Source organism: Paramacrobiotus metropolitanus, unplaced genomic scaffold (assembly GCF_019649055.1).
Source record: "Paramacrobiotus metropolitanus isolate TYO unplaced genomic scaffold, Prichtersi_v1.0 Parri_scaffold0000209, whole genome shotgun sequence".
Classification (NCBI taxonomy): Eukaryota; Metazoa; Tardigrada; class Eutardigrada; order Parachela; family Macrobiotidae; genus Paramacrobiotus; species Paramacrobiotus metropolitanus.
In genome coordinates, this window is record NW_026570429.1 from 25,912 (window position 1) to 51,968 (window position 26,057).

General features: G+C 45.8%; 4 protein-coding genes and 1 long non-coding RNA gene across 7 annotated transcripts; 2 read left to right on the forward strand and 3 right to left on the reverse strand.

Moving 5' to 3' along the window:
* LOC129601029 (EF-hand calcium-binding domain-containing protein 9-like) lies at positions 1 to 2,018 on the forward strand. Its single transcript, XM_055499727.1, has 3 exons — positions 1 to 319; positions 1,423 to 1,681; positions 1,744 to 2,018. Exons 1-3 carry the CDS (start codon positions 164 to 166, stop codon positions 1,845 to 1,847), a joined length of 519 nt encoding a protein of 172 aa, XP_055355702.1. The 5' UTR covers positions 1 to 163; the 3' UTR covers positions 1,848 to 2,018.
* Positions 2,019 to 2,147: 129 nt separating this feature from the next.
* LOC129601030 (uncharacterized) lies at positions 2,148 to 3,126 on the reverse strand. Its single transcript, XR_008692186.1, has 3 exons — positions 2,953 to 3,126; positions 2,627 to 2,713; positions 2,148 to 2,549 (listed from the first exon to the last, which is right to left on the reverse strand). It is a non-coding gene; the product is annotated as an uncharacterized LOC129601030 (long non-coding RNA).
* A 194-nt stretch (positions 3,127 to 3,320) lies between these two features.
* On the forward strand, positions 3,321 to 7,672 carry LOC129601025 (uncharacterized). 3 transcript variants are annotated; one of them, XM_055499723.1, is made up of 16 exons: positions 3,321 to 3,470; positions 3,535 to 3,654; positions 3,718 to 3,873; positions 3,955 to 4,065; positions 4,129 to 4,211; positions 4,270 to 4,412; positions 4,686 to 4,917; positions 5,049 to 5,136; positions 5,198 to 5,428; positions 5,498 to 5,640; positions 6,056 to 6,239; positions 6,306 to 6,439; positions 6,597 to 6,716; positions 6,881 to 6,983; positions 7,044 to 7,237; positions 7,308 to 7,672. In XM_055499723.1, the coding sequence occupies exons 2-16, from the start codon at positions 3,582 to 3,584 to the stop codon at positions 7,500 to 7,502; spliced, it is 2,190 nt and encodes a 729-aa protein (XP_055355698.1). In that variant the 5' UTR covers positions 3,321 to 3,470; positions 3,535 to 3,581; the 3' UTR covers positions 7,503 to 7,672. The 3 variants fall into 3 exon arrangements, with proteins under 3 accessions (XP_055355698.1, XP_055355700.1, XP_055355699.1); XM_055499724.1 differs by having other exon boundaries at positions 3,372 to 3,386; XM_055499725.1 differs by having other exon boundaries at positions 3,321 to 3,654; positions 3,958 to 4,065.
* Positions 7,673 to 8,045: 373 nt separating this feature from the next.
* On the reverse strand, positions 8,046 to 9,445 carry LOC129601022 (uncharacterized). The gene is made up of 2 exons (XM_055499720.1): positions 9,076 to 9,445; positions 8,046 to 8,758 (listed from the first exon to the last, which is right to left on the reverse strand). Exons 1-2 carry the CDS (start codon positions 9,407 to 9,409, stop codon positions 8,163 to 8,165), a joined length of 930 nt encoding a protein of 309 aa, XP_055355695.1. The 5' UTR covers positions 9,410 to 9,445; the 3' UTR covers positions 8,046 to 8,162.
* A 12,905-nt stretch (positions 9,446 to 22,350) lies between these two features.
* Positions 22,351 to 23,769, reverse strand: LOC129601023 (uncharacterized). The gene is made up of 2 exons (XM_055499721.1): positions 23,381 to 23,769; positions 22,351 to 23,131 (listed from the first exon to the last, which is right to left on the reverse strand). Exons 1-2 carry the CDS (start codon positions 23,691 to 23,693, stop codon positions 22,518 to 22,520), a joined length of 927 nt encoding a protein of 308 aa, XP_055355696.1. The 5' UTR covers positions 23,694 to 23,769; the 3' UTR covers positions 22,351 to 22,517.
* Between the last annotated feature and the right edge of the window lie 2,288 nt (positions 23,770 to 26,057).

The window sequence follows — 26,057 nt, forward strand, 5'->3', positions numbered from 1 at the left end:
CAGCGTTTATACAGCAAAAATTTATGGTTTCCCCTACCAACGCCCAGATGCTTCGTAAAGCAATTTCTAACACGGCCTTTTCATCCTACTAATTCTTATAATAATAACTTCAAGCACCAAGAAAAGCCGTAATTGTACGACCGCTGCTTTCAAAAACCACAAAATGCCGCTGCAGTTGACATCGGAGTTTCTGAAGAGCTTACATTTGGACCGCGGTGAACTGTGGCTGAATGCACGGCAGACACATATCCTGCACGCGCTGTATGATTTTCTAGATGTGCATCGCGATGGCAAATGGAACGACGTCATCTTCTACGAGGCAAGGTACCTACTACCAGAATTCTTAATTCACGACCTACAGGAAGACTTTATATAATGAAATGTTGCTTAAACATAAAGTTGTAAACTTTGACTTTTTGAGGATTTGAATTATGCGTAAACACTCAGTAAATAAACACGTACAAACTGTACTCCAGTTAAACTGTTTTAATTTTAAACGCTGTATACAGAGGGTGAGCCACCCACATTGGCACACTTTTGGTAGGAAATTATTTGTGACTTCTGGACTCAAGTCCTGTCAAATCCGCTGATGCAATTTTTTCCCTTAGCGCTCTGTGAACGGAAAGAAACTAATTTTCCATGAAGATTTCGCGCACACGTGACATAAAGTGACCACAAGTGTCCGCGACCGGCGAAAAAAACGCACACAAAACGTTTCACTTCGTATTTTTGTTCTGAAATGATAATTAGTGAAGCAAGCATTTTCTTGGTCACATTCAGTTTCTAATTTTAGAAGATTTTAAGGGCTATATGAAAAAGTACAATGTTGTCTGAAAACCTTATTCAGAATCCCGAGGAAAAAAAACATAAGTTTTAAAAAACTGGGGATTTACACTTTCAATGATGCGGCTGGCTTTTGCAGTGGGAACCTCGTGGCAAAAAACCGCCGATACCGATTTCGCTTTAATGTAAACAAATATTTATTTAGACAGGCTTGTAGAAGATATTCTGTGAAATTCAGGACGAATGGACAACTTGTTAGAGAATGGCAGATGTCTTCTGGACTTCCGGTCAGTTTTGGGAGCCGACGTCCAGAAAAACTCAGCCGTGGCTCCAGGTTTTTCTTCCTGGATTTTGAAAGGAATCCTTTACTAAACTCAGATAAATTTATCAAGTATAAAATACCCCAGGCTGTCGGGTAATGTTTTTGAAAAAGTTGTTGTAGACGACAGGAAATTTTAAAAATTCAGTTTGTGCAGTGTGCCAATGTGGGTGGCTCACCCTCTGTACATACACACTGCTAAATTTTGAATCGCGCATTTGCTGGAACAATAAGCTAAAAATATGCGAGATAATTATAAACAAAATAAAAATTCCTTCGGTAAATAACTAAAGAACCCTTTTTTGCTGCGTCTCGTTTAGTTCATGACGCATGCGACGAACCTGAGCGATCGGCGCATCCAACGCGTCTTCGATATGCTGGATAAAGGTTGTCGTGGGTTTATTGTCTTTGAGGAGTTTTATGTGCTTATCTGCCTAATGGTGGCCGCGTACAACAAATTGGAGAAGAAATTCATCCTGCGCCACGCCAAAATGTGCTTTACACTGATGGATGAGGATTTCTCCGGGTCCATTTCCGCCAAGGAATTTACGGACGTTGGCTTTTTGTGGAATTTGGAAGGTGGGTATTTATTCTGTTAGTCTTTAATGAAATTGCTTCTACTTTCTCTGGAAATATTGCAGAACAGCAGATATTGAAGATTTTCAAAGAGTACGATGTGAACGGTGACGCGGAAATTGACTGGGAGGAATTCCGCTTTTTCGCCATGGCGGCGTTGTCGGACTAGTTTGATAGGGACAGCACTGATTTAAATTTTTTGGGGCGTCTTTTTCTATGTTAATAATTACCCCAGTTATGTTTCGTTCGGTCGGTTAGGTAGAAACCGCGCTTGTTATCATCGCCTTTAACAGTTTAACGTATAAAGCAGTTTATATAGTATCCTAAATTAAAAAGCCAAGTGTAAGTTCTATAGAAAAAAATATTGATCATAAATAATTTCAGTTAAAGTCTGTTAAGGAAATCACACATTCATTTGAGCTGGTAGATCCCGATAATACAGTATAGAATTGGCTAGGTAAATCAAGAATCAACACGAAGGAGGTGTTTTTGTTTCGATTTCTTGTCATAGCGCAACTGTATCTGTACAGCACCGTATTCATCGGATTGGCGGGAATGTTTATTGTTTTTACAAATTTATTCGCGCATATAAAACAGTTAGACAAATACGTATAGCAACTTTGCGAGTAATTAAACAAAAAATAGAGGTTCAGGAAGACGTGATTTCTTCTCGCAGAATCGCGATGACGGCGCTCTATCAACAAAAAGGGCGTTTGAACAACAATGATATGGTGACTTTACTGCCAAAAAACAACACCAGAACAGCACTGTTGCGTATCACGCAAGCATGAAGTTCGGTAAAACGCTCGTTGGCCACGTAATTGGCTCCCTGAATTCAGTTCATCCCTTGCGTCCTGCCGTCATCCCGATTCTAACAGAAAATATGAACGGTATAATAACATTGTATGGAAAATCTTTATACGACCATGGATACGCGAAGCATGTTACCTGCGAGAAGAAATCCCTTTTCCCGAGCTCAGTCCATGTAGCGATGGTTGCAGTAGCGATTCAACTGCGCCGCGCCAGGAAACTTTCCTAGCAACCAGAACAACAAACGATCAAAATAGATTATGGAATGTATAATAATTATACGAAAAAAATAAATAAGTATAGCAGCAGAGTGGAATTACTGGTGAGATAATTAATCAGTAAAAGTAAGCGGTAAAACAGGTAACACAAAAAAATAATAAAAATTTAGTGGTTCGATAAACTCGTAAGCAAGTAAGCTACTGAACTAAATTATCATAGAAGATTTTAAATAAGTTGCGGTTTACCATGATAAACTGCTCCGCTGAAATTTTCCCCGTGATGAACCGATCGGGATTGGCGTAATAGTCCGGAAAGGTCACGGCTGCTACTTTAAGATAACGTAAGCATGTAAGTCATAAGAGTTTAACCGAGCGCAAAATTGGCTGTCGCAGCCCGGGAGCTGCTGAAAAGCAGACTAAATTTTTATACTGTAACAGTTTCGCCATGCGCATTCCCAGTTCGCTGTTGCTATGCCGCTGTTAACCGTTACGAAAATGTCGAAAAAATCGTGCTTCGCGAGAAAAAAAGGGAGCACTGTGTTGTTATGCTTATTAGCCATACAAGTACTGAGTACCGAGTACGTACTAGCGCTCCCTAAAATGCATTGAAATTATCATTGCACACGTGACCCCGTTTTTTATATGGTGATACAAGTATCACTTCAACTTCACGGTTCACAGTAATCAACATTAGCGCCTAAGCAAATATTATTACAACGTAGCATTCCAAGTTTGTTTACCTTCAGTTATTATGTTTATTTCAGGTTGTTATGTTTATTTCAGCATTGTACTACAGAAGAGTTATGATTAACATAAACTATACTTTAGAAATCTGGAAGGGAATTTTATTTCCTGACATTGTGTCCCGTTGAAACATGAAGCAGGCACTACGCGGCACACGAACTCTGCACGAGCACCTGGAGGATCATAAATTCAATCCGCATGACTGTATAATTTGCTCTACCATTCTCCAAGTTCCGTTACATTTCACAACGGCGAAAATCTTCGTAGATATCGGCACGCTGCTGGGTCGCGGCGATATTCGGCACCGCCTGCAGGACAGCCGTCACGAGGCGGAGCATGTCAAATCCATCGCCGTGCAGGGACTCAAAGAGAGCGCGTTCAGCTACCACGCTCAGATCGTCAAAGCGGTCAAAGAGCTGAAAAGTACGAATTCTCTGTCGAGCGGATCAGTTGTGCATTTGTTTTGTGCTCGTTTATTTAGCAACAGTTCTCTTTATTTGTCAGCAGCGATGCAGAACAGTTTAGAGGAACTGCGTGGATTACTGGTGGAAGAACAGGGCGTACTGAGCCGCGCCATGGAAGAGCCGAAAGCGTTGACAGACGATAACAAGCAAAGTAACAATCTAACCGCACAGCTTTTTAACGTTTTCGGTTAATTTAATCGTCGTGTGTTCGCAGAGCTGACGGAGACAAAACGCTCTCGCTTCATCACGCGCAAAAGTCTTTCTGGGCTCTTTAACAAAATCGATGGATTCGGTGCTGTATGTCTGCGCCTTGACACCACCAGGCTTTACGCTAAATGTATCTGGTTGTTGTCAGACAGGTTTAAAGGATCGCGAACGGATGCTTATCGGCAGCAAGGATGTCCGCGAAGTGGACATGCACACGCTGGAGAAGCGGCATAATATGATTGCGCATCTGTTTACGGACTGCATCATCCTGACATTATGGACGCCGCATCAGTATGTTTGTGACGAATGCTACCGTTTCGTAAGCTTGATCGCATTTAAACTGTCATTTTTTTTGAAACCTTACATTTGCTGTGCATTTAAGTTTTTCGGAAAACTGAGCACGACTCTAAAGGTATGGTATAGCTAGCGTTTATGCTTGAAGTATAGCTTATGGCTCTAAATGTACCGAAACAGAAACTTAAACAAATTATGTACACTGATTGTTCCTCGTTAAAAATTTCGCAATGTAAAAATGCGGTTAAATATCTTGAGTGTTTTCTGTAGTGAAAAGCACGTGTACATCCAGTACACCTTCGTCGACGTGATTTATTTCGACTTCATCTCCGCAGTGGAGCCGTACAGCGCTCCTGCCGTCAAGAAACCGCATCGGTTCTTCGATTTTGGACATTCCAACCATAAAGAGCGCACCAGTCACCGCGTTCACTTCCCGTTCATGGTGACCTTTCATAATGACCCAACAGCGCGGCTATTCGACGTAGACAGCGCTCATGAACGGGTAGGATCCAACAGACACATTTAATCCTTTTTATTACTTCATTAGAAAACGTATTGATTATATTTTATTAAAAATCCAAACTGTTGCGTTCTTCAGCGCCACTGTTTTGCTAAAAACTGCCTCGATTGCAGGACGAATGGATAGCGTATCTGAAAGAATACGCTAGTCTTCTGCAAAACGACAAACCAAGGAATCGCCGTCTGTCAACCAACTTATCAGGTACACGCTATAAAACTTTAAAGTGTGGGCGGGAAATTAACGGTTGCATCGCGTAGTTCAGTGGTGCATGATTCCCTGGAGGACATCCTCGACCGGCACCGTTCGTCCCTACAGAATATGCTGCCCGGTGAGCACGGTCTGGCGCAGTGGTACCGCGACGCACCGGTGGACATTAACGACTACTGCGACACCAAGGAGTACGCACAGGCCATCGATTTAGTGCGGGAAGCGCAAGCGTACTGGCACAAGGAGATCAGCTGGGATGAGCGGAAGGAGGGACGCTATTATCACCGTGAATACGCTACAGAGTTTTGGACAGTTACACAGTAAATAGTATAAATGGTTATGGAAATGTTTGTAGGGAAATGTCTGGATGCGGAAGAGCGGCTGGTGGAGCATTTGTTGGAGAATTTCCGATTTGCGTTAAACTGTCCGTTGGGTGTTGATTGGGTGACGTGCGGGGAGATTGTCGGGCATTTGCGGGAACTGGGTCTTCTTTTTCAGGTACTTGATAATAAAGTGTGAAACTTTTCAGTAACGTTTATTAGCAATAGGATTATGGATTCCCCCTCTTGCCAAACATCACTATTTTTTCAGCAATATTTTGCTTAAAATTAAACCGACGACCTTTATTCGTTATGCTTAAACAGGACAAAGTTTTTTTATTAATAATAATTGTGTTTCACAGTTAATCAAGTAAAACACTTTAAGAAATCAGGGCAGTCAATCATTACTATGTATTTTAAAATAAGCAAGGCAAATAGAATAATTTTGTTTTAAATAATAAATTCTTCGAATAGTTAATCACACAGTCGGTTTACTTAAAAAAATTGAATGACACAGCAAATTAACTGGCAGGTTTTAACGTCCTGAATACGGTTTGTTTTAAATATTTTTTAAGTTTTTGTACGTTTGTCAGGCCGTGTTGGTGTACCTTGATTTCCGGACCTGGTTGTTGAATCAAGCACTAGAGGTGGAATTACGCGACGGGACTCCTGATTTGTACGTACAAAAAAAGACCGTCGTAGTCCTACGACAATTTGAAATCGCCTCGACAGAGCTGAAGGAGCTGGAACTGGACAGAAGTCGACAGCATCGAACCGGTAAATCATTCCAGACTTTAAAGTAATGATAAACATTTCTAGTAATCGCAGAATGCTTCGCTGCAGCATTTGTGGCATGGATACGATACCACTGGATCCGTTTCTGCACCGATATTCAGCAGTTCGTCTTCTGCCACCGTCTCAGCTTTGGTGATGTCCAGCGGAATGTGCAATTTTTACGTCAGTCCGCCAAAGATCTGGTAATTTTTTTAATACTGCTTTGAAAGCGAAAACAAAATTATATTATAAAGTAATGTATAAACACTCATAATATATCATAAATAAAATAATGTATAATATATAAAAATAATATATAAAAAACAATATTATAAGAAAATCAATATCCTTTTTAATCAGGGCAGCAAAATAGGATTCGACATCTCCCTGCAGTTGGAAGGTTGTTTGGCCGAGTCGGTAGCGCGTTGGCTGGAAAGCTGGATTGAACGTATGGGAACGCATTTTAAGGAAGAAACAAAGGTATAATGGAATCGTAACTTCAACCGATAAAATTTTAAAATGAAAAACGAATTTAATTAGCTTGGTAATTCAATAAACTACACTGAAACCAAAATAAATTTAGTTATATGAATTTGACAAACTGAATAACTCAATTTACATTGTAAGTGTAAGTTGATTCTCAGGGAAAATGTTGGTCAGTGGTGACCTTCGAAACGGACGCCGACCAGCATGTCTTCATCGAGCAATGCAAACGCCAAGGTCTCGGTGACCTTTCGGAATTTGTTGGTAAATCAGCCGAATACGATAATCGCTGTGAAAGACGTGATAACGTAGACCCATTTCCAGACGATCATCAGCTGCACATTATTGCCGAAGTTCTGCATTATGCGAAAGAGTATTTGCAACTCTTTGACGCTATCTTCGCCATCTGCCATCACGGAATGCGGCGGCTGGCCAAGAAATGTTTAGCGTTGGCACTAAGTCCGCTTTTGGAGAATCTGCGAACTTTGTTGTCGGGTGAACTACCGGCCGAGTGCAACGTGAGTTGTTGCTGATAAAGTGTGTGTGTGTTCGTACTAGATTGTGCGGATAAAACGTGTTCTAACGTAGATGACGCTGATTCAAGGCAGCGTGCGATACCTCAATAATATTTTCATCCCCAATGTGGAAGCGGTGTTTCATTCGAAGTATGTGGGCTGCAGTTACTTGTTGTTTGTGGAAAAAGAAGCGCTGGAAGATCTGTTGCGAAAGGTCAACGAGAGCCTGGCCACACAATTCTACAAACGAAGCCATATTGCTCTGTAATGGGCTTTGTGATATTATATCACATAATTCTTTCTCCCCACTGTATTGCAAAGTCGACTAAATGTTGTGGCTGTCTGTTAGAATATCTGCTAAAGCCAAATGATCTTGTGGTGATTAATTGTATATTTTTCACAAAGTGAAAACACTTCGCTGAATATAACCCTCTGGTAAACTGCAACCGAACAATTTCCAAATAATCTAACTTAAACGAACGGTTATGGTTGGACAACAGGGCAAATGAGGCGTCCCTCCTTCTTACTGACTCGAGAGGATGGCTAAAACGTTTTTAGTGCGCGTCTGCCTGTTTATTACACCTGCGCAAACGGTTTTCCTGCCAATGCAGCATGTATAAAATATTTTTCTGCAAAATAAAAACGAGGCAAAAAAGTGTTTCGGAGCAAGGGTAAGTTGCAGAAAGTGCATCATATTTCAGCACCTTGTTTCCCAATATTTCTCTTAACAACACAGGCAACACTGGTAGTACAACAGTAAATCAATGCCAGAAACTTTTAGACATTCCCAGCGTGTATGTCTGCTAACGCGGTTCATCTTTTCATGGACGCTTGTAGCATTAATTCTGCTAGACAAAAATAAACTGCCGTAGGGAATAACTAGAAACAAACTCGAAGCCGATAAAGAAACTGGCGCGACCGTTACCCATTAAGCACGCTGCGGGCGCAGGTCGGACCATTGGGTCACGTCAGTCGTGGTCAGGAAGGTCTTGTTCAGAAGATCCGCAGCTGTTGGTCGTAATACAGGATCACGCTGCAGGCAGTCCGTAATAAACATCCGCAACTCATTCGGCACTTCGTGCGGTATTCTCGGCGAACCGCCTGTGCCGACATAGTACAAGATGGTCGTATCGGTAATGACGTCCACCTGCTGCCCGGCCACTTCCTTGACGAATCGCAGGAATCCGCTGATCATCTCCAACACCACACAGCCGACACTCCAGATGTCCGCCTTGCGGCCGGGGTCATCTCCCACAATCATCTCCGGCGCCATGAAGGCATACCTGCCAGTGTCTTGCCGCACAGCCATCTCTCTCCGGGGGCGATGTGGGGCGTCCAGATGACCAATCTTCATTTGGCAGGTATTCCAGTCCTGATTGCTTAGCAGAACGCGGCTGCCCTTTATGTGGCCGTGTAGGATATTTTGGGCGTGCAGATAAACTAAGCCGTCCACAATCTGGCGTGTCCATTCCTGGATCAGTGGCGCGGGAATGCGGAATTGAGCCGCCGCGTGCAGATTCCCGCCTACGCAACCCATAATTTTTTTCATAAACTGGATAATCTTAAGAGTTAAATACCATTAATTGCAATTTTGATTTTGTTGTTAAAAAGTTTCAAAAATATTAATACATTTTATTATAAATTAAACAGAGCGCAAAAACAATCATCTAGTTTCGGAGTCTTAATTATGGATCTCCTAACGTCGGCCTGAGCGCCGGCCTTATTTCGTGATTACACGGGTTATCGCAATAAATGCAAAGTGGCTGCGGAAGCATGCATTACCGACTAAAACCGATCCTGAAACTTTGTTAACACGCAACAAACAGGTAGTGCTGGTTTACCGGAACAATATTCCATAATGATTATGTAATGCGACTCTTCCAACTGGTTGGCCTGTAGAGGATTATAATGTGCCAAATGACGCACCAGATGTGGATGATCAAAACTAAGAATATACTTCAAATCGGCGTCCAACGAAGCGGCCTGCGCGTAGGCGTTTTCCCTGTCGAAATCCAGTTCGACTTTCTTCACCACGATCTCAACGGGTTGAACATCATCCGTGCGGTGGGCCAGGTGGATTTCGGTAGCTCGCTTATCATTAAGCAGTTCAACCAACTGATACGGGATTTCCGGGCGTGTTGCACACGTTTCGCTTGACATGATAATGTCGTTCATACTTTATTCAAAATTTAAAGTGCGTGATATAAATCAAGCTCAATTACTCTGTACAAGCTGATTTACTTCCACAAACATTAAACAAAAGCACAGGAGTGTGTTAAGCTCATAGGCAGCTAGAAAAACGGAAAGCGCGAGCGTGAATAGATTGGTTACGTAAGAAATAAATCTGATGACTGGATGACAGGCACATACTGTTTCTGATTGTGAGTCACTAATGACGAATTTCATACCGGTAGCCGGCAGAGATGGTATATTATCATGATTGGGTCATTCTTACATCATTATTACAGTTCATTTCCTACACACGCACTACAGTACGGTTGCATGATGAACGTTGATTGTAGGATGAAGTAAGTATGAAGCAAAAATCAGGACATGAACTGTTTAACATTACACTTATCATGATGGCTTAAGACGGTAGGGAACGGCAATTCATTGGAGTCATCGGAATCAGAGAAAACCGTGGGATTATCAGCCTTAATAATCCGGATGGTTCAGATGACCAAGCATGCCTGACGCTGCTTCATCACTTTTCGAAGCTGCCAGATAATTCCATAACATTCTAGTGATGCGGTTGGATAGAAGCTAGTTTTCTGGACTCCCAAGAAACAGTAAGACCGGTAAAGCACATTAAGCATGATGGCATCCGGTTTGTTTGTTTGCTTTTGCCGCCATATTGTATGTATCAGCATTTTTATTTGAAAATACTTTTTGGGTTGTGTTGTCGTGAGATTCGTTTACGTCTGTGCAAAAAGGGGACTGTGCGCGCAACATTCGGTTGGGAAAACCATTTCAGAAGGTTCATCCGTAAACCGCTGTCCCAATCACAAGTCACACGCACTATGGATTTAGTTTAAGGTTTGACCATAAGCGCACAAAATTATTGAAAGCGCTTTTACGCCAAATAGGATTCTAATTTTGCAGTATTTGCAACAACTTCGAAATTGATCTTTAAATATCGAAAACCTCATGCAAGTCTGGTTCGCTGAAAAAATTGTCTTCGTAGCATGATACGTGTTTCCGAGTTATATATGAATTTGCCGCATTTCTTCGATAACTTGGTATATCATATATATCAACTATCAACTTCGACAACTATATATCAAGTATAACTTAAAACTTCAACGAAACTGATTACGATTTTAACCTAAGTACTGCACAAGTGCACAATGGCCACGCACAGTACTGCCCCACACCGCCCAGCAGATAACAACCATACCGCTCGAGCTCAACTGCTTGTGTCGCAGAAGTAGTATCATTATTAATTTTATTTTCCTTTCACCGTCATGTGCAAGCAAACGGGCCAAATAATAAGCTACCAAAACGAGGTAGCTGCTTTTCGTGGATTAACAAACAGCACACAGCTCCTCATATAAGTGATGTTTTGAGGCAACCGTTATGTATCGCATACACGGTACAGTGTAACAAATTGATTATAATATAATGAAAACTGGCAAACCATTCAGGAAATTAACATCGTCATGAAAGGCAGCAAATAGGTAGATAATAAATCTATTTACGTTCGCTCAGAAGAAAAATTAGCACTTGCATAAAAACCTATCCAAGCAAGGCGCAATCCGAGGGAAACCGAGAAACGGCTGAAAAAGGCGCCGATGGGGGAATCGAACCCCGGCTACGTCGTTAGATCCGCGTAGGCAGTACCACTGCACCACGGCGCAATACGTTGAAATCATTTGCAAGATTTTGTCGCTGTACGTAAGCCCCTTCTCTCCTCACATAGCGAATCATGTAGTAGAGCATCAGAATATCGTTGTCGTTGCGCCCGTAGTTGTCGTTGTCAACCCACAGCGTCAAAACCGGGCGCTGCGTTCCCAGGTGCAGGCGTTTGTTCACTGTTGCCTGGTCCAGGAAACGGGCCCATTTCTCCAGGATTTCGCGTCGTCGCCAATCAGAATATAACGACGCAGGATTAGCGTGTCCATCATCTGGTTCCACGCGGCGCGTACCGCGCGCAATTCCATTTGTTAGACAGTGCCCAAGTGCGAAAACACTTCCAGCCACAATTCCACGGGCAGCGGCATCTTTTCGGTAGTTGTCGGTGTCTTGTCTAACAAGTTTTATATCCTGGCCAGGTCATCCTGGAGATACCTCTGAAAATTGAATAATACGCGACGTAACCCAGTCCAACCACAAATCGGATGTCTCTGTTCTTACCAAAATCCGTTCGTACACGGGATTACATGCATCCCAACCGAAATAACAATGCAGGTATTCTAAACAACCATCCACGAGGTCTGTCACGGCAACCTGCCAGCCATAGAAATTGTAGCTATTTAGTTGCTTGACGAGTCCCTGCGCTTGTTCGATAGGCAACGAGCAGAATTTACCGTCCAGCTGCACCGTGCGCTTGACGACCTCCCCGGGTCGCACGAGATAATAATTCAGTGCAGCGTCATTATCAGCCAAACTGTGCCAGGTTTTCGTCGCCGCCTGAAGGAACTCCATCCGACGCTGTGTCAGGGCTTCATCAACCGGACAACGGATGCGTCGGAAGCGGAGAAAATCTTCGCAAGTCACTCCGCTGTCCTTCTCGTGCCAGTGCAGTACGGCGCCTCCGCAATCCCAGTGCGCCGTGCCGCGGCCAAAGCTGACCGTTTCTTCGGCAAGCCAAATCCATGGACCTAACTGGTTCTCCCGCACCAGCACTTCCACAGCAATGTGGGAACTCTTTTCAGAATAAATACAAATTTCGCCTTTTGTCATCGATTTGTGCCAAAAAATGCTACCAGAGGTAAAACATTCCCGTCGTCGATTGGGACAGAGCAGATCGATGTAGAGACCGTTTTCCGTCACGTTCACCACACGGCCATATCGCATCGTTCCGTTGCCACCAAAAACGTCCACGCTGATACAGTTGAACATGGCGGAAGAGCAAGACATTCGAGCGGAACGCAACAGCAAGTTACGGTCCAATTAAAACCAGAAATGCCGAAACGCAAACTAAAACAAAACACGAAATTCGATGTGCTAGTAAGATGGCATATCTGTTTAATTAATACTTGTGTATTCTAGTATGGAAAGAAGCGAATCAGCACTCACGAGCAGTGGCGTAGCGTTGCTCGTATTGCAAGCTTCCCGTCCCGTCACCCGGTGAGGCTTCGACCCTAACGGTCTGAGGATCGGCTCAACCGGCTAAACTGTTACCAGGAAAGAGAGGGAACCCACCAATGCCGTGACTGCAATGTCAGTAAAAGTACTCACGTACACAGGGTTATTCAGCAAGTGCATGCGTACGTTCAGCTAAGTACGGGACAGCGACCTCTTCGTTCATCTGCTGTGGCACTGTGTGATGGTCTGCCGTGAGATGCCATCCTCCTGGCCAACTGCCATGTTTGTTTGGCACATCAGCTTCCACCAGGTTGAGATGTTTCTGCAACCTCCGCTGGAATAAACGCTGCTCTGTAACGACTGCCGATTGGTCGTAAATTCCGCTTTGCTTGGTGAGATGGCTTGGAGGTGGCACGTATTGCCTGATCTGAAGTAGGAACATCTCCTTTGCAGTTGGGATACCTGGGTGGAAGTCTCATAATCAATGACGCTGTCCCCAAGGCAGAAAATAACGGTGACGGATTATTGGTTCACTTGCAGCCTTCCGGCTTTAAAAGTCTACAGTTTTAATTATTTTGAAAGTTGCTCTCTGCGGCACTGTCGAGTGATCCACTTCCGTCGACGCACTATTTCGGTTCTTCCACGGTTTACAGCTAGAAAAACTTTCGCGTAGTATCCACCTTTATATAGCTGAGCTTTTACTGAAATTACTGTACGCGGATCGAGAGCGTACTAAATACTACTAATTCTAATAATTAAGTTATGCTGTTTTACAGTAAACGTTCGTTTTGTACGCTGAGCCGAAACTGAACCAGTCCCTTTTGGTGCTTTAATTTAACTTTCTTTAGAAGGGACGATATACATTGCAGAAATGGGAGTTATCTAGAGTCTAGGGAAACGTGAAAATAATCCGCAAATGCAGGAGGTTCACGGCGGCGAATTGTTTACACTGCCAACGGTATCTCGCAGCCGTTTCATGTTTAGCAAACGCGGAAAAACCTTGGGATTTTCAGGAACCTTGCAAACGTCCACCATGAATATTGTCACAAGGGCAATTCGATACCCCCGTGATTTTCTAGGTTTTCCCTACTGCGGAAAAGAACGGGACACGACAAATTCACTTTTGTTACGTCTCCCAGCAGATTTACTGCTCCGCATCAGAAGAAAAGCTAAAAAATATAGAAAATGGCAGAAAAGCAAAAAACAAGAACCCCCTCTAAGTCGTCGTGCACGCATCATCCCCCCGACTTCTAACGTAACAGCCATCCGATACACAACATGAGACATCCTCCCTCGGTGGGAAAAGGGCTGCCCTCAGCCCGTAAAAATTAAAAGAAAGCAAACAAGAAAAAGTATCACTCCCAAATGGCTAAAATACAGTAATACTTGTAAAAGAAAGAGACAAAATGGAATAAAGTACCCAGAGATTGTGCTTACTAAAACAGGCTATTCAGAACAGTCCAATGGAAGGTCATACGGATCCGTCGGCTCCGCAGTTCCTTCGCCATCTTCGGCCGCTGCGACACTGTTCACCTTCTCGCGTTCAGTGACGATGTCCATGTTCTCCAGTGTGTTGGTGGCCACTTCACAAGGCTCAAGACAGAGCGGATCGGTGGCCGCTTTCGGTACCAGCTCGCTCGCTTCGGACGTTGCGTTCTCCAGCGTCAGTTTGGCTCGGACAAACGCGCCATTGATATCGTTTTCCGCTGCTCCTTCAGAGACGACATCCATGCCGTCGAACGCGTCAGCAGCTTTTTCGCTAAGCTTGCTCTGGTGTGTGTCCGTTCCATCCTCTTTTTCCCCTGAGTTTTCGGCTTCAGCAGCCAATGGCATGTTATCGGCACTGCTGTCTCCCTCTTCAGTAACGTCTTGAAATGGTGCCGGTGGTTGCGTAGATTTCTCGCCGGGAATCCAGTGAGACGGGGTTACGATGTCGGGACGTCGACGTGCGACATCGGCTGCCGATGGTCCAGTGTACCCAAATGGAATGGTGCATTCGTACAACATTTGCGCAACGTACGGGGACTCCCGCATCAAGAGAGGAAATCTCTTCACCAGGCAACCGTATCCTTCCACTTCTTGATACTCCCATGCAGCCCACCATTTATTGATTTGATTGCGAGTAGTCTTGCTGCTAATCGTGCCGCTGTACTTCGTGTAACGGGTATCCAACAGCTCTCGAGCTGTTTTTCCTCGAAGCGTTGTTGGTTCAACGCTGGACTGCGGAACAGACATGCTAGGTGCGTGAGGATGCACCACCGAACTGGTAGCAGTGCGGACACCACTGTTCAACGTGCCAAGGGCGCCGTCAAGAAGCGGAGCAGATGAAAATCTGCTAGGCATGATTCCAGCCGGCGCTGAAATCGGCAAACCGGTATTATTAAAGGTCCCCGGGAGGCCTTGCCCGCTGGCACGATAAGCAGCTGCTGCATTAGCTGTTGCTGTGCCAGCTATAAACACAGTGGAAGGGTTTCCACTTGAGACGTAAGGGAAGGTCCCCGAGAGGCCTTGCGCGTTGGCATGATACGCAGCTGCCAGAGGAGCTGCTGCTGTGCCAGCCATGTGCACAGCGGAAGGGTTTCCGCTGGAACCGCCGGTAAAGGTCCCCAAAGGGCCTTGCAAGCTGGCGTTATTCGAAGTGGCTGCATAAGTCACTGGTGGGCCAGCTACGGATGTAATGGAAGGACTTCCATTGAACACTACTGCCGGCAGTGTCACACCCGAGCAGCCGGGAAAGATCCCCGAAAGGCCTTGGCTACTGAACAGGGCTGCAGCAGACGTGTTTGCTGCCGTGTGAACGGTCGCCTGCAGCGGTGGGTTGGAATACGCCGCTCGGTTCCGGTCCGGATCGTAGAGGGTCACCGTAAAGTTTTCAAAGAAGACTCGGTGAGCTTCATTCAGCGCCCCTTTCATGGCTTCCGACAGGCATGCTTGATGACGGGGCGACTCACGTAATTCTTGATAAGCAGCCTTTAATCCCGAACAGGCTGCAGTGAATAACACGCGAGTACGCGCGGGGACCAACTGATAGTCCTCCTCAGTAAAGCAGCCAAAAGGAATCTCCCCAAAACTGCGGACTGCAATATGTGGGCCAGAGGGGATTTCGAAAGGAGTTCCCTCTACGTACGATCGAGCGTAAGCGGCGCGACAGGCACCGCATGGAAACTGATTATCGTAATTCATATTAACGAAAACTTTGAGACAAAAAAATTTAAAAATAAGAAACTTGTTCGGTCTGAAGATGAATTCCTAAAGTGAATGTTGACAGCTCACTTTATAAACTGATCAGCAGTGCGGCGTGACTGCTCTTTGTCTTCTTGACCTGGCGTGTGTGAACTAGATCAACTAGCAGCCAATAGAAAGCTACTCTTCCAGTGCCGGAAGGCGGCGCTTAATGCTCGTTTATGTATCGAGTTGGACGCCTAATCAACCGTCCACGTTTCGACACAGACGGCGCTGGTTTTAGACTGTGAGTTAGCAGTCGGTAGTTGACCCGCTTTTTTCCACGATGTTTTCCCTTTTTGGTGATGTGGTCAGCTGATTGCAATTCGGACGGTGGATCTTGAGCAGAAGTTTGTTGGGAATTACCCGGCAAATTTGCTGCTGTATCCACAACACCGGAAATACGTGGGATGTATTTCTGCATTCGGTCAACGTTGTACTTGTCCGGCTTCGGGTTTTTACCAAATAAAGGTATTAATTCGTATACATTATCAGAACAACGTTTAAGTACACGATAGGGCTGCTTAAATTTAAAAGATAGCTTGTCGGCTAGACCTTTCTGTCTTGCAAACTGCTGCACCCGAACCAAACTGCCCTCCTCAAATACGGTATTTGTACGGTGCTCATTCACCCTAGCAGCATCTCTATTTTGCTGCTCCCGTATTCGTACACGTGCAGTTTCATGAGCGGATTCGAGAGTCTGAATAAATTCTTTAGTGTACGCAGGATAGTCATTCTAACTCTTTTGCTGATTGGTCTTGAAAATTGTGTCTAGAGGCAACGTTGCCTCTCTTCCGAATAGCAGGTAAAACGGGCTGGCCTGGGTAGTACACTGCTTAGCGCAATTGTGAGCAAAAACAACAGCCGGCACGTACACATCCCAGTCACGGTGTTTGCTATCTACAAACATTGAAAGCGCCTCTGCTATAGGTGCCATTTGGCGCTCACATAATCCGTTGCCTTCTGGGTGGTAGGCAGCTGTTTTTAACTGCTTCACGCCGCAAATGTCCGTTACGGACATTAACAACTGATTACGGAAATGAGTCCCGCGGTCGGTCAGCAGTTTCGAAGGTGTCCCATATTTAAATACAATTTCAGTTATAAAGAAGTCCGCTACCTCTTGTGCGGTGTCCTTTTGCAGCGCCTTTGCTATCACAAAGCGAGTTAAGTGGTCGACTGCAACCACTATATACTTGTTTCCCTTATCCGAGACAGGAAATGGACCAAGAATGTCCATTGCTAGGGTGTGGAATGCCGGCGGAATTGGCATTGGCTGAAGAAGGCCATGAGTTCCTTTCTTCGGAATCTTTCGCGCTTGACATTCCTCACATGACTCGATGTATCTGCGTACATACGAAATCATGCCGGTCCAGTAAAACCTGCGTGCCACGATGTCCCAGGTTTTCTCTACGCCCATATGAGCGGCCATCGGAATGTCATGAGCGGATCTCAGTATGTCCGCCCTCATATGTCTGGGCACCACGAAACACATGTGATCACAGCCGTTATGCCGGCGTGTCCGGTACAACACACCATGCTGAATGACGAACCGTTTATAAAACGGCGCATGCGCTTTACTTAAATCGGCTACATTTCTCACTAATTCACGCAGTACTTCGTCCTTCTCTTGTTCCTTACGCAAGTACTCGTAGTCATCGGTAACATCGGCTGAAATCACCCACGCAGCCACTTCCGGCAAGTCTACTTCGTCGATTGGTGGTTCATCAATCGGAAAGCGGCTTAAACAATCAGCATTGCCATTAAGGCAGCCTTTACGGTACTCGAGCACCATATCGTACGGGTCCAGCAATAACGCCCATCGGGTCAAACGAGCATTGGGACCACGATGCTTGCGAAGACTGGTCAAGGCTTTGTGATCAGTGCGGACTGTGAACTTCCCAAATTCCACATAGTGCCGAAATTTTGTCACCGCAAACACCGCTGCTAGACATTCCAGCTCTGTGATACCGTACTTTTTCTCAGCAGCAGATAAACCCCGACTTGCACATTCTACAATGTGCCCGTCTTGTGACAACACTGCACCTAGCCCATATCCGCACGCGTCGCAATCAATAACTATAAGCTTATTCGGGTCATATCTGGACAAAACTGGCGCTGTACATAAAGCTTCCTTAAGAGAACTAAACGCTTTGTCTTCTAATTCGCCCCATACCGCTGTCACATTAACTTCCTTCTTGGTCAATACAGTAAGTGGCTGAGCCAAATGCGCAAAGTTCTTGATAAACTTTCGGTAATAACTGGCGAGTCCTAAGAAAGACTTAACATCCGTCTTACTAACCGGCTTAGGAAAAGCGGATATAGCTTTTATTTTGTCGGGATCAGTACGTACACCATTAGCGTCGATTATGTGGCCCAAGAACTTGAGTTCTCTCATAGCGAGCGAACACTTTTTCGGTTGTACTGTTATACCGGCTTCTCTTAAGGCTGACAACACCATATCCAGTAGCTCTAAGTGCTCCTCAAAACTGCATGCAAATACAACCAAATCATCTAAATATACGAGTACAATAGTCCATTTAAGACCATTTAATATGCTGTCCATTGTCATTTGAAAGGTTGCCGGGGCGTTACAAAGCCCGAACGGCATCCTTAAAAACTCGTACAGACCGTCCTGCGTACAGAACGCGGTCTTTGGCTGATCCTCTTCGGCAACCGGGATCTGCCAGAATCCTGAGAAGCAGTCCAACCCTGTATACCAGTCAGCAGTGCCGACTGCTTGTAACAAGTCGTCAATTAACGGCAAAGGATAAACATTTTTCCGGGTAATTTTGTTAAGATCTTTAAAATCTACGCAAAACCGTATACCTCCGTCTTTTTTATGAACGATCACTACTGGACTGCTCCATGGTGACTGTGATTTTCGGATAATGCCACTATCAAGCATTTTCTTAACTTCATTTTGAATTAGTTTACGTCCTTTCCATGATGTTCTGCGCGGCGTTGAATTAACTGGTTGCGCCGTACCCGTGTCGATATGATAAGACTGCGCTTCTGAAAACCCATAAGGATTTTTCGACGTTGGGAAAACCTTACGGTTCTTACGTAGCACTTGTAGTAACTGTACCAGCTGTCCTTTCGTTAACTCTTTGTTAATTTGAAGTTCTGGTAACAATCTTTCAAATTCTTCTAGTGCTTGTGCCTCCTCCTCGGCTGACAGCGCATGCACCTGTACTTCTTCCTCTTCTTCATACCAGTCTATAGTACCGAGCAATGCGCCTTTTCGAATAACCCGGCGCCGGTCACTATTATTCATTAGCATAGTGCAAAAGCGCCCATTTCTCACCTGAACAATCGCACTGGGTGAGTACATTTGAGCACTCTGCAGTGTGCTGTCTTCCGGTAAGAAAATAAAAGTTCCATTATCTGGAGCTTTTAAAACCTTAGCGTCGGCAATTACGCTAGAGCGTGGTGGTATCACCACTTGTGATAAGGCGTATACTTTACGGAAACCGCGTGGTGGTTTCGAAGCAGGCAACAGTTCACTGGCTGCACATGTGTCCTGGCTAAATGGTAGTACTGTAATCTCATTACTTCCTTCAGCAGGAATCGGTGGGACTGGCCCATGCGGGTCAGCGGTTCCTTCGACTGCCGAACAAATTAACTGCCTACCCTGCACGTCAATGGAAAGCGGCTTACTCTGTAAGAAATCCATACCAATCAGCACGCTGAACTGAGGATCGCCTTCCCAAACATAAAAAGAGTGTTGGAAATCACTCTTGCCGATCCGTACATTCGCATCGCAGTACGCTGTACGAAGTGGCACGCGACCATCTCCGACGCCTACCACACACACGCGCTTATGTTCAGATGGTAAAGGCGTACATGGAATACTGTGCGCGTCACAAAATTCTCGAGAAACAATAGATACAGCTGCGCAAGTGTCGATTAATGCAGCTACTCGTATATTATTAATATCTACTGTATACGTAAAGCCTGTAGATATTGTAGGTAAGCTCGTGTCTGCACTATAAACACCCGCGATCGGTGTTGTTTCCGGTAGAGGTTTGTCTACAGTGGCAGCAGCAGTATTACCTCTATTTACTGCTGCTTCAAGTTTTTTGGAGTCGGCGGCCGAGGTGGCACGGCTCCTTTCCAGTGTTGTTTCTTAGCGGCTTTATACTGCTGGACTGACTCGGGCAGATTAGCGAATGGCACTGACTGCCATTGACACGTTGTGCTGTAGTGTCCTTTTTCACCACATGTGAAACAGGTGACACTTGGCTTAGCGTCGCCAGGCTCAGGCGTTGTCGGCGTGCGGGATCGCGAGGGCGGCCGACTAGTGTCCGACGTGCCATCCTCACCGGAAGTGCCAGGATTGCTGTCCTGCACTTTGATATTCGAATACCGCTGGTCGCGTCTACTTGTGTGCCGTTGATCGTTGAATGTAACCGCGCGTTTACTCGATTCTGACTGCCGGCGGTCAGCGGCCGTCTGGTCGACAATCCTCTTGCAGTTGCGAGCAGCTGTCAAGAAAGCTGCTACAGTCTGTGGCATTTGAGCTGCCACCAGCTTATACAGTTCCGAATGGGAGCGAAGCCCATTGACCAGATAATCAGCTTGCATCTTTGGGCTCATTTCGTAATCTACGTCGGCAATCAACTCGATGACGGGCTCGTAGTAGTCGTCGACCGTTTCCTTACAATCGTACATGCGGTTAGCCAGCTGCTGCGCCGCAAAGAACTGCCGATCATTGTCGAAATACTTGTCCTGCAGTTTGGCTTTCCAGTCATTCCAGCCTAAACCCTCGGGAAACAACTGCACCATTTTATCGTAAATCTGGCAGCGTTACCCTGGAGTGCATTAATCAATTCAATGCACTTGAAATAATCATCCCATCCATTTTTTACGGCTACCGCTTCATAGCGCTTAATCCAGCATTCGATGCGCTCTTCTTTCTCCCCTTTAAAGACGGGGGTTTTAACCCGCTGGTCTTTCTGTACGTACGAAAAGCCACGTGAGCCGTGAGCTGGCTCAAAAGGCGGTGGTGGCAATGCCATTGTCCGCCCGGCCAACCCCGGTCCCGGAAAATATGCTTCGTCTGAACCGTCTCCGAACGCAGTATTGGCATCCATTGGGGGTGCAAGAAAACGGCCGCCAAGCCGACCGTTCGAATGTCCACGCCCTGTAGCAGAAAACCCTTGAGGATAAGCCTCGGAAACGGGCCATCCCTGAAAATATGGGGTCAGGAACGCGGCAACCTGCTGAGCCAGCCCAGCTGCCACACTGCCAGATTCATCGTCGCCATACACAGCACTTCCTAAAGCCAGCGGCCGCTCATCGAAACAGGGACCACTGCCAGCACTTTTACGTTGCGATCGGACAGGCGGCACCGGTCCGACGCTCTGGTTTCCCGACAAATGTGGACGAAAACTCCGCTGGCTGTCTAGCTCTTCGACGTCTAACCGGAAGAGTTTTGCGCGCAGCTCATCCAGCTCCTTTTTGAGACTGATGTTTTCGCGGTTTAAAGCATCCCTGTCTCTATATAATTGCTTCGGATGGGGAATGACAGGCTGCCGCGGTTCGCCACGCGGTATATCGTGTGGTACGCCCAGCTCCGGTCTTCGAGCCATGTCGGTCTGTTCCTGAGTCGCAAAAGAATATTGTACCGGAACACCACTGAAGCGGCGTTGAGAAAATATACGGTCTGACATTTCTGAATCGTCGAAACACGGCAGCGACTGCCTGGGTGCGCAATCTCTGCGGTCGACGGCCTTGTCGCGACGATCACCGGCCGAAGGCGATACAAACTGCACTGAATTCGGTAGGGAGGCCGTTTTACTTCTTGGCGGTGGCCTCGGTCCGCTGTTACCAAAAATACCGTCCCCATGAACTCGAGACGAAGGCAGGGGACTGCTGTAGACCGCCGATAGTTCGGCGTTTTCCCCGTCGTCTCCTACCACACCCTCAAGCCTGAAACCGGCCGAGGGCAGCGCGTAATTCTCTTGAGATGCCCTCACATTGTTTTCCCAAGACTGTGGTGCACTAGTAGAGGGCATACCGTCCCCAGAACCTCGATAAGCAGCCCGGGAACTGCTGAAGCCCATTGGCGGCTCATCATATTCTGCCATCGCGCTATCACGTCGAACACCGTCCCGTGTTGCATTTTGTTGCCCGGAATTACCGTGAGAAGCCCGTTTATTTTTTGCTGTAGGCTTTGCTACGCTGTTTTGAGGAATATTATTCACATGCACTTAAATAGCAGCCCGAGGACTGCGAAAGACCGCCGGTGGCTCTTCGTCAACGACGTCTTCAACTACTGGATCAGCGCGATCGTTTTCCGCGCTCACATTTAACGGGTCTTGCACCGCGTTCACTTCGTTGTACCTTTCTGATTGTTCTTCCATCTGAAATCGACGGCCACTGCGCAGAGTCATTGGCGAACTACAAATTTTTCGCTGGGTTCCCGATACCGGTATACACGAGGTGGTGATTGTTAAACAGGAGCGCCACTTGTCACAAGGGCAATTCGATACCCCCGTGATTTTCTAGGTTTTCCCTACTGCGGAAAAGAACGGGACACGACAAATTCACTTTTGTTACGTCTCCCAGCAGATTTACTGCTCCGCATCAGAAGAAAAGCTAAAATATGAAAATGGCAGAAAAGCAAAAAACAAGAACCCCCTCTAAGTCGTCGTGCACGCATCATCCCCCCGACTTCTAACGTAACAGCCATCCGATACACAACATGACAATATTGTTCATTGTAAGTTTGCTTGTTACAATAAATAAATGCACTGGTAGTAGAGAAAATAAACTGGCGAAGTCTTTTTCTCAGTTTACCGTGTACGCTGCATCACTTCCGCTGCGGTCGCGGGTCAGGCCATTGTGGCACATTAACCAGCGTCAAAAAGTTTGTGTAAAAGAGTTCGGCTGCCAGCGGCCGCAATACCGGATCGCGCTTCACACAATACGCGACAAACGCCTGCAATTCATTCGGCAGTTCATGCGGTATGATCGGCGACCCCCCACCAGTGGCGACGTAGTACATGACAGCCAGACCGAACTTCAGGTCCTCTTGTTTTCCGTCCACCACTCGGACAAAGCGCGGAGATCCGCTGATCATCTCCAGCACCACGCAGCCCAAACTCCAGATATCCGTTTTGCAGTCAGCTGCCAAATTTGCGTCGTTTCCCAAGATTCTCTCCGGCGGCATGAATGGAAACATGCGTTCGCAGCTACCGACATCCGTCTCCCGGCTCACATAAAGTTCGCTGGCGCCCAGATGGCCAATCTTCATGAGGCAGGTATTCCAGTCCGGACAGCTTAGCAGAATGTGGTTGCCCCTTAAATCGCGGTGTACGATTTTTTTGGCGTGCAGGTAAGCTAAGCCGTCGACAATCTGGCGTGTCCATTTTTGGATGAGTGGCGCGGGAATGTGGAACTGAGCCGCCGCGTGCAGATTGCCGCCTGGAAAGGCAATCATTCATTAACCGATGAACTGAAGCACTTTAACAACAGTAATTCCAAGAATTATGCTTATTTTCGAATTTAAAACCCGTAAATGTAGTGCGAATTCTTATTGTAAGTTAATAAAACGTGGAACAACCGTTACATTTTGATATGGTAATATGCAGCTGCTGCGAAAGCATGCATTCAAAACCAAAGCTGATCCTGGAATTCGGTTAAAAACGCACCATACAGGCAGTAATGAATTACCGGAACAATACTCCATAACGATTGTGTATTGCATCGGAATGGCCTCCAGAGAACTGGAATGCGCCAGGTGACGCACCAGATGCGGATGGTCTAAACTAAGGATATACTGTAAACTGGCGTCCAGTGAATGGGCCTGCGCGTGGGCTCTTTCCCTGTCAAAATCCAGAAGGGCTTTCTTAACCGCAATCTCGTAATGCGTGCGGTGGGCCAGGTATATTTTGCCTGCTGGTTTACTAGCAATTTCTTCGACTAACTGATACCGGATTTTTGGAATTGGTGCCGACACTTCGCCTGTCATTTTACAGCGGTTCATAAGCTCAAGCAAAATTACTGTGTAAAATGCGAATTACATGGATCACCACATTGGCCTGCATTGCTTTTAACTTCTGGCAAACCCAGACCGCAAGCGCACGAGAACGTTAGCAGTGCTGCGTGTTTGTTTAGTTCATAGGCAGCCGGCAAGAGCGATCACCATTAATCTGATGATAAGGACACACCGTTTCCTATGCCGATTAAGGCGCACCGGAAACCGATACGGGCGTTATGTCTCTTATCATCATTACATCATTCTTATGTTGTCATTCTATCACTCTGTTTGCTTTAACAATCAAATGATTTCAGAGAAAATCGCTTGCTTATTATTTGTAGCAATCCCGATGCTTAAGGTGATCAAATATCACGCCCGGGGGGTGGGGGGGTGCTTTGTTACTGTCAGATCAAGCTAGCTAGCTTGAACTAGCTAGCGACAGCTATAGCTGTCGCATGTCATCTGTTTCCTAGTAATGCGATTGGATTAAAGCTCATATATGAACTCGTGAGGAGTAGGAAGTGGCCCGGCAAGGCTGAATACGTCGCCATTTGGTTTATTTGCTAATGCGCGCTGTTATCACCTTTGTGACGAATGCTCATTGGATTGCACTGGCGTATAATTCAAGTATGTTGGTGCAAAATTGGTAGCGGAAAGTTAGTTGAGCAAATAAGAATTTTTAAGGTTTTGACTGTAAACCTCTGTATTTCAATAAAAAGTTCCACTGTGGATTTATTTCAAGATTTTCACATCATGATTTTGCGTCAGGCAGCGAAAACCTAGCACCGATTGTCTGATAATGACGCTACAGTTCGTCCCGGGGACTCTATCAAGCGCACTGTGCTGCTGGACGATGAAATTCGCTTGTTTCCCGACGAAGAAGTACAAGGAATGAATTGCATTGCATGCGCAGCGTGGTTGCAGATGCGCGACCGCGCCCACAGCGACCACGAACACGACCGTGGTGACCACGTTTTAGAAACACCCAGGCGCGATGCGATGGACGCAGGCTTAACTACCATTGGAATTGGAATTGCTAAAGGATAACACCGAATCAAAAACCATCCTGGCGCTCGATTAACAGTAGGACACACAGCACTCAAGCAGTAATGATTTACCGGAGCAATATCCCATAATGCTAATGTGGCGCGGCGCGTGCACCGGGTTGCCATTCCGAAGATGACAATGAGCGGTGCCGCACTGGCCTTATGATGTTCCAAACTAAAAAAGAACAACTTTTAAGAACAAGCCGTAAATCGGTGTTCATCGAATCGGCTTATTCCCAGAATCGGTGCATGGACATATTGCAAGTTCGAACCCAAAAAGAAACTATTTATTGCGATCTCCACGGGTCAAACGCCGTCCGTGCGGTGGGCCAGGTAGACATCGGGCACAGAATAATTCTTAAAAACTTTTACTAACGGATACGGGAGTTGCGTAAGTGGTGTGGCTGCTTCGCTGGCCATGATACACTAATCAAAACTTATTGTGAACGATTCATTTTACTAGTGTGACAACAAATGGGTTTGCCTGAAGGCTTCAGACTTCAGGCAAACCGCCGCAAACCTATACTGATCGCACACGAGTATGTTAGCAGCGCAATCTGCCTTAAATTAAATGGTCACAGCAGCCGGCTGGTAGGTAACAATTAACAAGTCATCTGTTGGAACCCGCACATCTTTCCGGTATCAAGCAATTTGATCATTACTACATCGTTATGATATCATTTTTGCATCATTACATTATGGCGACGATCGTTTCAGGGCATTAGTGATCTGTCAAAGTTTACTGGAGCAATCGGAAACCAGTAAAAATCATTTGAGCCTAAATCGCCATAATAAGTGATGATAATCCGCATGATTCACGGAATTATTACTGCAATACCGTTGGCTTTTCTTTCTTTTGAACAAATTACCAATACTTTACGGTTCACCTACTCGTCAATACCTTAGGATATTTAAGCTCACGCATTGATTTTGCAAAAAGGGGTATGGCAAAGCTGCGCTGCCGTCCGGCTAGTTTGTCGACCGAAGCCATTCGAAGATACTCCATACTCAAGGAAACGGGAATGGGGTCGGCCACGTCGGTGCGCTTATCAGTTTTTCTAGAGAAATGAGGCTTTTCCTTTTTTTCTGCTTTCCTGTAACCAGCAAAACCGTCCCGCAATCCAGAAAAACGTTGTGTGCCCACCAAGTTGTGCCCACCCAGTTTTTGGATATTGAGAATGATCGGAATTGAGAATGTTGCTTTTTACCGGACTGTTTCTTGGGGCCGGCAGACGGGTTTGCCTGCTTGGAGGCGCAAAAGCGTCCGATGAACGGCTCATTCCTTCAAGCCGTTTTTGCCGGTTACACACGGCTTCTACTAAAC

What these genes read in the sequence shown, in the direction of transcription:
- LOC129601029 (XM_055499727.1), top strand. Translation starts at nt 164, where the DNA reads ATGCCGCTGCAGTTGACATCGGAGTTTCTGAAGAGCTTACATTTGGAC. An exon ending in ACGACGTCATCTTCTACGAG is followed by an intron (nt 320 to 1,422) that starts GCAAGGTACCTA and finishes CGTCTCGTTTAG; the next exon opens with TTCATGACGCATGCGACGAA. An exon ending in CTTTTTGTGGAATTTGGAAG is followed by an intron (nt 1,682 to 1,743) that starts GTGGGTATTTAT and finishes GAAATATTGCAG; the next exon opens with AACAGCAGATATTGAAGATT.
- LOC129601025 (XM_055499723.1), top strand. Translation starts at nt 3,582, where the DNA reads ATGAAGCAGGCACTACGCGGCACACGAACTCTGCACGAGCACCTGGAG. An exon ending in ACATTATGGACGCCGCATCA is followed by an intron (nt 4,413 to 4,685) that starts GTATGTTTGTGA and finishes TGTTTTCTGTAG; the next exon opens with TGAAAAGCACGTGTACATCC. An exon ending in AACTGGGTCTTCTTTTTCAG is followed by an intron (nt 5,641 to 6,055) that starts GTACTTGATAAT and finishes TACGTTTGTCAG; the next exon opens with GCCGTGTTGGTGTACCTTGA.
- LOC129601022 (XM_055499720.1), bottom strand. Translation starts at nt 9,409, where the DNA reads ATGAACGACATTATCATGTCAAGCGAAACGTGTGCAACACGCCCGGAA. An exon ending in CATTATGGAATATTGTTCCG is followed by an intron (nt 8,759 to 9,075) that starts GTAAACCAGCAC and finishes TGGGTTGCGTAG; the next exon opens with GCGGGAATCTGCACGCGGCG.
- LOC129601023 (XM_055499721.1), bottom strand. Translation starts at nt 23,693, where the DNA reads ATGAACCGCTGTAAAATGACAGGCGAAGTGTCGGCACCAATTCCAAAA. An exon ending in CGTTATGGAGTATTGTTCCG is followed by an intron (nt 23,132 to 23,380) that starts GTAATTCATTAC and finishes TTGCCTTTCCAG; the next exon opens with GCGGCAATCTGCACGCGGCG.